Source organism: Castanea sativa, chromosome 11, assembly GCF_040712315.1.
Source record: "Castanea sativa cultivar Marrone di Chiusa Pesio chromosome 11, ASM4071231v1".
Classification (NCBI taxonomy): Eukaryota; Viridiplantae; Streptophyta; class Magnoliopsida; order Fagales; family Fagaceae; genus Castanea; species Castanea sativa.
The window spans coordinates 58,317,970-58,326,910 of NC_134023.1; the positions used below are offsets into that span (position 1 = coordinate 58,317,970).

The 8,941-nt window shown below is 35.1% G+C and overlaps 1 protein-coding gene across 1 annotated transcript; it reads right to left on the minus strand.

The window, feature by feature from the left end:
- Positions 1 to 2,848: 2,848 nt before the first annotated feature.
- LOC142615290 (autophagy-related protein 11-like) lies at positions 2,849 to 8,334 on the minus strand. Its single transcript, XM_075788026.1, has 3 exons — positions 6,566 to 8,334; positions 3,929 to 4,149; positions 2,849 to 3,392 (listed from the first exon to the last, which is right to left on the minus strand). The coding sequence occupies exons 1-3, from the start codon at positions 8,150 to 8,152 to the stop codon at positions 3,371 to 3,373; spliced, it is 1,830 nt and encodes a 609-aa protein (XP_075644141.1). The 5' UTR covers positions 8,153 to 8,334; the 3' UTR covers positions 2,849 to 3,370.
- Positions 8,335 to 8,941: the final 607 nt, after the last annotated feature.

An 8,941-nucleotide genomic window follows, 5' to 3' on the forward strand; every position in this document is an offset into this window, starting at 1 on the left:
AACTCAATCATAGACATCTAAATAATTGAATATTTGACAAATATAAAAACAATTAATAGTATATCGAGTTCTGCGTTCTAGTTAACTCAATTTATAACATTTCTCTCATAAAAAAAAATTATAAAATCTCTTATTGTCAAACTCACATGGTTTTTAAAATCAAATCACGTCTAAAAAAAATTATTAGTGTTTTCACATAATTAAGAACCATAATCAGACTGACAATTCAAATACAATCATATTTACATTATAAATGAGAAAAATAAATAAATAATAAAGTCAAGTTCAAACAACATAGTGTTCTGCGTTATTATTACCATATAACTAGGGCGATCATTTAAGTTACAAGATTTTCACTATTGTGTTAAGTTTTTACACAAACCAATTACAGAGAATAATTTTTAAAAAAAAACTTTAGGCATTGTAGTTACAGTGCCAGTTGAATAAACAAAAGGATTGAATAAATGGGAATAAAAAACTGACTAACTAAACCAAAACACTATCGTAGCTACAGTGCTGCACAATGCAAAAATATTGGATGTACAGTGACAAGACACTGTGCGCGCATTCGCGCTTTTATTATAAATAAGTAATTTTCAGCTCGACTTATTACATGTGTATAAGCCTAGGTTGGATTGTCGAAGGGTTGTGCATATATATTTCATGCTTTTTAAAATTTTAGGGTTCGTTTGGTAATGCTGTTCTACTAACGTTATTTGTATTTTCCGGAAATACATGTGGATGAAAAAATGTATAGAAATAGGTGTAATGTTGTTTCAAAATTGAAAATTGTTGCTTAAAATTCTATACCAAACGGCCAAGTTTTTATAAACTATTTAAGTACTTTTAAATAGTTAAATAAATATTTACCATTCATATAATTTGCCTAAATTATATTTCAAAATTTCTAATTTGTGAAAATTAATGATTAAGATACCAAACTTAATCAAACTGAAAATGAAAATAATATTATAAAATAAATTTGTATATATGGTGGGTGGAGTTTTTTGCCTACGTGGTTGAAAAAAACTATTACTTTGAATTTGACCCAACTCAAATCCAATCCAACAATGAAAAATGATTCCAATCATCAATAATTTTATGGGTTGGCCACACATTTTTGAAGACGGAGAGTCCCCCAAAAACATCTATTACATTCATAAGAAATTACACAACTTTTTCACATGTGTTGAGTTTGTATATTTTTTCAACATTCTTGGTATACACTGACTACTTAGATCACTTCTTTGAAATTGCCAAATTTTTGAACTTCACTACAAAGGTGTGAATATCAGCAGTTGTACATAGTTATTATTGAAAAATTAGGGAGTACAAGAAACTACTCATGCATGGAGTACAAAAACACCACAAACGTAACAACCATCAAACAATTAACTTAGCTATTACCTATACGTTCTGGATAAATAGACAGCAAGGTTGACCCAAAGGATAAATATCAAGGTTGACCCAAAGGATAAATAGACAGCACGTTGGTCTTGCAAACTCAAGGACCTGCAGATGGTGACCCAACTACCAGTAGCTTCTGTGTCCACGAAGTGCTCTGACTCATCACGTGGAGTTGGGAAGATGGACGCCAATAGAACAATCTTTAGAAGTTGTTTAACCAAAAATAGACGAAAGGTGATGGGCAATGTATTTAGAAGGGGTACTCGAGTTTGGAGAACTCGAGTACCATTGATTATGCATTTATGTGGTGGTTGCCGTCAGGGAAGTCGGTGCTTGCAATAAGTATGGAACGTATTACTCGAGTCTTAAGGACTTGAGTACTGTGCTATGAAGTACCCGAGTCCTTCAAAGTCGAGTATTCCTCGGGTATGATATAGTAATCATACAGAGTAGTACTCGAGTTTAAAGAACTCGAGTACAACTAACGAGTACTCGATCTTGGGGTACTCGAGTATTATTTATTATGCATTGCTGTGTTTAGAGGTACCCGAGACCAGTAAACTCGAGTATTCCTCGGGTATGATATTGTAATCAATCAGACTGGTACTCGAGCTTAAAGAACTCGAGTACTATTTACAAAATATTACTTAGTTGTTATGGTACAAAAATAAGTTTGATAAAAGTCTATTTAAGATCAACTATATCACAAGAAAGAATAAATTGAAATAGTCATATATTAATTGAAAAGCAAATGCCAGGGACTTGAATACAAAAAAAAAAAAAAAAAAAAAAAAAGTCGGTACTTTGGCATCTCAAAAGTCAATAAGACAAGAATTCTAGATTCTAAATGAAAATATTATATTATAAATTAAAAAGATTTTATTTAATTGATTTTTAAGTACTATTTAAAATTGTCGACCACAAAATACATGGAATTAGCTCTGGAACTATCAAAGCATTAAAGAGGTGTTGGATACCTATTGTGAAATGTATGCTAAAAAAGGTGAATAAAAGGAAGTCTAAATGTGACTTCGCAATGAATTCAGTAATGTAATTGGTTTTAACTTTTAACACAAGACCAAACCTTGGAAAATATATCTTTGTTTCCCTATTAGACATCTTGGCTCTTTTAACTAAGATTTCAACTTGTGTTCTTATCCAAGCAATCACCACAACCGTACATTCCATGCAAGGTACCATATTGCTTGGAAAAGTGCTAAATTCACTGGATAGGTTGAACATGAATTTTATGCGAGGGTTAAATGATTGTAATAGGAAACTATGATTCTGTTGTTTTGTAGTAAAATATTTTAACATCTTCAAAAATGCCTAAAAATATTGATACATAACAAATAAATTTATCCCAAAAAGTAATTTTTTTACAAGGCATATAGATTGACTGCACTTCTACCTCTGAAACATATAGTTCGACACACTGAGGTAAAATGAAAGCATTTGCAATACATTTACATAACAATAATACCACCACCATCTAAGTGATAATTCATAATCATCCAAACACTTAACATTCTTCCATAACACAACCATTATACGATTCCCATCCTGGTTTAACACATAACCATCCAAAACACTACTACCATTCAAGTTTATTCAAAAGACACATTGTTCCCTAATATATAACCATAATACTACCATTAACATTGTTTCATAATGCTTAACAAAGTTTGGTGACCACCATTTTTGGTGAAAAAGTTCTCAAAAGTCAGTAATTTTCACAGTTTAGCATTTTTAGCCCTAAAGAATCTTCCTGCCAATTCATCATAAACCAAATGATCACAAGTAGTTGCAAGCATCTGCTCATCAAAAGCTTCTGTTGCCATCACCACTGCATAAAGCTTATCAGTGTCAACAGGGCCACGGTTAAGAGCTTTAAGTGCTATCGTGATTTCCCCTAGTTGAGAAGATATCTCACTATAAGCCTTGAAATCTGAGTTAAATTAATCTAACAAAGCAAACAACTGCACCTGTTCAGAGATCAAGATAAGTACTAATATGAAGATCAAGAAAGTGACTTGTATAGTTGTATGAAATTCAGATAACAGAATATGAAGATCAATAAGAGACATATACAGTGAAAAATTAATCTATTAAAAAATATGAATTTCAATTTAACAAACAAGAAAATCAAAACATCCCTACAAGGATGTCAGTGCAAACACTCCCCACCTCTCTTCTTGCCCTTTTTTTTGGAGGAGAGAGGAGGGGATATTTGACAAGAAAACATAAACTCATCAGAAAATTAAAATCTACAAAATGGATGTACCGATTGCTTTAGAAGAGGCACTTATCACCCCCTTTTTACTTGCAAATTAATTAACTGATTTTAGTGTCAGCATGATAATTGAAGTATTCATGCATAATAAATTTTAGTGAGGCATCCACAACACTTTGGACGATTTGAGAATCCCTCCTTTGTAGGAGGAATAGAGAAAAATGGGGAGGGGGATCAATGGAAGCTTTTTCACAAACACTAATATTAGTCTTCTGGCAGGAGTCTTACTTAGCCAAAGATTGTGCTAAGGTCTGCAACGAATCTGCAAAAGCGGCCACTCCACCAGGTGGATTAATACAGCTCCGAAGTCTTTCAAAAAGGCCACGCATTTTCAAAGCAGATGCGCGCAGTGCACTATACTCTGAGGCCCTCCGATCAGCTGCACAAAGATGGGTCTGGGCTTCCTCTCTTGCCTTATGCAAGCAGTTTTCCAAGTGAGCACAATTCATCTGTCATGCAGGGGAAAATATGTAATAAGAAAAAACAGAGTCAGTGGGATAAAAAATTAAAATTATTAAAAGCATGTTTCTCTAATAGACAAGAAAATTACAGTTGCATGAAGATGATTTACAGGAGACACCAATATCGCAACCAGACAAAGGCGTATGGTTCCCAACCAAAATTTCATATATGCATTAATATATAAAAAAGTACTACAGATTTTCTCTTGCATCTAAATGTCAAATAACAATTACATCTCACACATTTTGTGTAGATGCTGTGATGCTGAATTAACAATAAAGTAGGTTGTTAGAATAGCAAAGAAAGCAAAGAGGATTAATCTAAGGAAGCTGCAAGTGTCTGCTCAGTAGTTTTATGGTTAAAAAAATGGAATGCTCTTACTCTGATTCACACAAAGTTAATAAGTAACAGCCACTAAGGCCAGAGGATTTTTTTGCTTTCTCTTATAGTGTATTATTAGTTTCTTAATAAAAAATTGTCAGAGGATTGCTTAGCTGGCTAGCTTCAAGGAAGGGAAAATTGGTTTAGCATGCATCCCCTAATGAAGATTGTGTAGTAAATTAAGTTTTCCAAATGAGCTGTTCCTTCAATAGACAACTTTGATTTATAATTCAGTAGTTACAGATACACCAGTTAAATGCTGTTTCCTTTTCTTTTCCGTTCTTTTTTTCCATTTACTTGTTTTACCATATGTGACGCAGCAAATGGCATTAATTAGAAACTCTAAGTAGGTTATCTAGTTTCATTGTTCTCCCTTATCCCTGGGGTTCCAAATCATTTTAGTTCAATTCAAATCAGTTGCCCAAGGATATTTCTGAAATTCTGAGAGCTAGAAAGCAAGCACAATAAACAACTCTTCTATTTTTCCAGCTAATGTTTTCGAAAAATGCTTCCTTTAAACCAACAAAAAACTTTTAAAATTTTTGTTCTTTTACTAAAAAAGTAAAAAATTCTTCCATTCTTTCAATAGATAACCCCTGATAAGGTTTTCATTTAGAACTAGCAACATAGCCATCACCAACCTTTCCTTCAGTGATCTTACAACAAACAGGGGTTTTTTGGATAACTCAGATAAACCTATAGAAGATCTATAGAGGCATTCACGCGGACCAACTAATGATATTCCTATTCAGGCAAACCAATATTGTCATCCCACAGGGCCACAATATCAGGAAAGGCAACCTGAAACCTTGTAAGTTTCACTTTTAAATCATTTTCATTCATGCATAAATAACTAAACATCATGCCAAACTTCGACAAAAATGTAATAATTTTCCATAACAAAGAAAAATGTCAAAGTTATGAGAAAAGAATATAGATGATAATCTCTTCACTGAGCCAACCAATATGAACAATTTATTATTTTAATGCAAAAAATTTCATTTGCCTGTAATAAAGATTAGTTACAATCTTTAGTTTATCCAAAGGACTTGACTAAAGTCACCATAAGACTATAGGAGCCTATAATTACCAATTCAGAGGGCAAGGACTAAAAAAGAGGGTAAAGTTTCAGCCACAGGAATCCAACTCAGGGATCTGAAACTTTTGTTATTGTTTCAATTGTACATTGTTCCCACTTCAGAAAAAAGCCATAGAACAACTAAATCCCAGCTGAACGGACTGTCAATCATAAACTATCCTACCTTACCCCTTTCACAATTTCCTGATATTAAACATGTTGAATATCTCTACAATTGACAATGTAGCCCCTTAACCCTCTTAGCATATCCAAATTTAATTGGAATCTAACATCACTCTTTACGTGACAAGGTGTGTTAAAGAACAATTAATACTTAACAGGCTATGCTACATTTTTACTTCCCCATTGCAACTAAGCCTAATGACCCTAACCTAGTCATAGAAGTTCACAAGTATACATCATGTTATGCCCCAGAATTTCAGTGTCAACACCAAATGCTTGCAGTATCATTAGAATCTAACCATACACAAAACTCAATTTCCAGAGTAATCATGATAACCTAGTATCATTAAGTGCTAACATATTCAAAAAACAGACATTTAACTATCCTTTGGGAGGCACACTCACGCACACTTTAGTTTGAGTGTGTATATATGCATGCCTAATGGACATAACAACATTCAGTAGAAATTCAGAAAGACAAGAATGTAAAAAATTAGTGGGGCAGAAATGAGGAAATCATCTAAGAACTAGTTGTAATTTGTGTGTGTGTGTGTGTGTCTGAGAGAGAGAGAGAGAGAGAGAGAGAGAGAGAGAGAGAGAGAGAGAGAGAGAGAGAAGAGAGAGAGAGATTAAATTTGACAAAGAAATAATGAACATTTCTTCATAGAAATTTGAATCAATTAATACTTACAAAATCTCCTACAATGGAAACACTGAGAAACCACAACAAAAAAAAAGGTTAAATTTCAGCTAGCTAATACCTGAGATTCATGAAGGAGCTTCCGACTCGTTTCCAACTCCCTCCTAAGCAAGGAAAACTCATCGAAGGTAGCTTTAAGCTTGGTTTCAGTTTCAGTCAATTGGCTTGACTTGTCTGCAAGTGCACTTTGTAATTCCAACAAAAGATCACTATTGACTTTGGAATTTAACCCCAACTCAGCCTGTGTATCAGAGGGTAAAGCAATCAGAGGCCCAGCCATGCTCTCAGCAGTGGAACTGTTTGTAAGGGACATGCCCAACTGTCCTATCATCTTATCTTTCCCATCTTTATCACTGACAAGAAGTTCTTCACGATTTGGCTCCACCATTGAGGAATCAAGCTGAGAATTTTGCATTCCAAAGGAATCCATCATATTCTCATCCACTCCTTCTCGAGCTTTGCCATGTTGCCCAGTTAATAACCCCAATTTTGCATTCAAAGAACTTGAGATACAAGAAATCTCATCCATGGGGTCAGTAGTAGATATGCAAGGTATGTGGGCTTCACTACCTAAGACTTCTCGCTTGCAATCATCAGCCCTCTCAGCCAAAAGTGCAAAATCATTTGTATCGTTATTATTTGAAATCTTCTGCCCTTGCAAATATTGATCAGACAATCTTTGCTCCAATTCTTGAATGCGCTTCTCATAAGACACACACTGTGTCTGCTTCATTCTAAGCATAGATTGCAGATGTTTCACATATTCATCTTTCAGATGCAAGGCTTCAGATGTCTTTTCTTGAGCATTTTTCAATAAGTGATCCAGTTTGTCATCGTCCAGAGATTCGTATTCAACTTCAGCCCAATGCAAACAATTAAAGGCAATTGCAGAAGCAAGGTCAGCCTTCAGTTTTGCATTCTCAACTTCCATTTTGCTAGTCCCAGCAACCTCAACCAACTCACAGCCTTCAAGAAGCTCCTCAGAGTCATATTTCTCAAGGGTGTCCACAGAAATCTCCTCAGGCTCAGCTGAATGGGAACTGTCATTAGACAAAGATAATGAACCTTTAAAGCTTCCATGCTTCTCACCCTTCAAAGGCAGTCTGGCCAAATGCTCAGGAGCATATCGATCTAGGTCTGAAATGTCAATATCAAGTAAACCAGTATCAAAAGGAGCTATATTGACATCACATTGATTGGGGGTTTCAAATAATCCAAGGGATCCTAAAACATCCCTGGGTATGTAAGAACTATAAATCTTCAGAAACTCCTCCCGTCTCCGAACCTCAACCTCCCTCTTTGTAGCAAGCTTTTCAGCCAATTGTCCGGCCATGCCCATGTAAAGCTTCATAGAAGCCTTTCTTCTCACAACTTCTGCAAGGCAGGCTCGAAATGCAGGGCCAAGCCCACGGAGTAACTTCAACTCCATAAACTGATCATCCTGACGCACCAGTGCCTCTCTAAAAACAGGAAACTGTAACTTAGCATCTTTGACGACAATAGTGACAATTGTTATCTGTTGCATGTAATTATGTAGAAAGAGATTCATTTCATTCTTCTTATCCCTACAGAAGTCCAATAGCTTAGAAATTTCACGATCACAAGCCTGCATCTTAGGCAGGTGATTCCTGTCATGGACATCATACATAGGACCCAAGGCTGAAACTGCATCATGAGGACGGAGGGATGAAGATAATTGGCTGGACAGACACTCATCCACTAGTTTCTTCACTGTATTGACATCTTTGCTGCATGGATAGACACATGTAAGTATTCATAGGCTTTTAGAAATAACATGATTAAAAAAGAACCAGGTATCATGATCATACAAACCACGGAATACAAACAGTAAATACAATGGTTAATACATAAGACACAAGTGACATCCAGAGTCTTTCTTACTTATATTAGTAAGTTACACACACATTAGTGATTAGGCTGTCTACCAACCACTATTTCCAAACCACACAGAAGTGGGATCCTTGTGTATTGGATATGACATTTTTTAAAGTTACACACACACCCAATGGGTCTTGAACCCATGAACTACCCTCAATCCCATTATTAAGGGAGGAAAAAGCTCCTTTTGTGCTAGAGCCCATTGGTCAAGTAACATCCAAAGTCTTGTGTACTTTAACTTGCTTAAACCAAGATTTTGACTCCATGGCCGCTTTCAATTTTGGGGTTTAGGCATTTAGCATTATAGGCAGTAGAGCCAAGCAAATGAGGTCCAAAACACCATAAAGGTAGTTCACTTATCTGTATCACAATCCCTTGCTATGCTATGAGGAGAACCTAGGTTCAAATCTCTCTCCCCCCACTTATTTTAAGCAAACCAAATTTTATTTGAAAAAAAAAAAAACTGCCATGCTATCCAGTTTCCTTGTGTGTATATACATATAATCTAGGTCATGGCTTCAAAAAGTTTAACATCATG

What these genes read in the sequence shown, in the direction of transcription:
- LOC142615290 (XM_075788026.1), bottom strand. Translation starts at nt 8,152, where the DNA reads ATGTATGATGTCCATGACAGGAATCACCTGCCTAAGATGCAGGCTTGT. An exon ending in AGCTCCTTCATGAATCTCAG is followed by an intron (nt 4,150 to 6,565) that starts GTATTAGCTAGC and finishes CCTGCATGACAG; the next exon opens with ATGAATTGTGCTCACTTGGA. An exon ending in TTAGCACAATCTTTGGCTAA is followed by an intron (nt 3,393 to 3,928) that starts GTAAGACTCCTG and finishes ATCTCTGAACAG; the next exon opens with GTGCAGTTGTTTGCTTTGTT.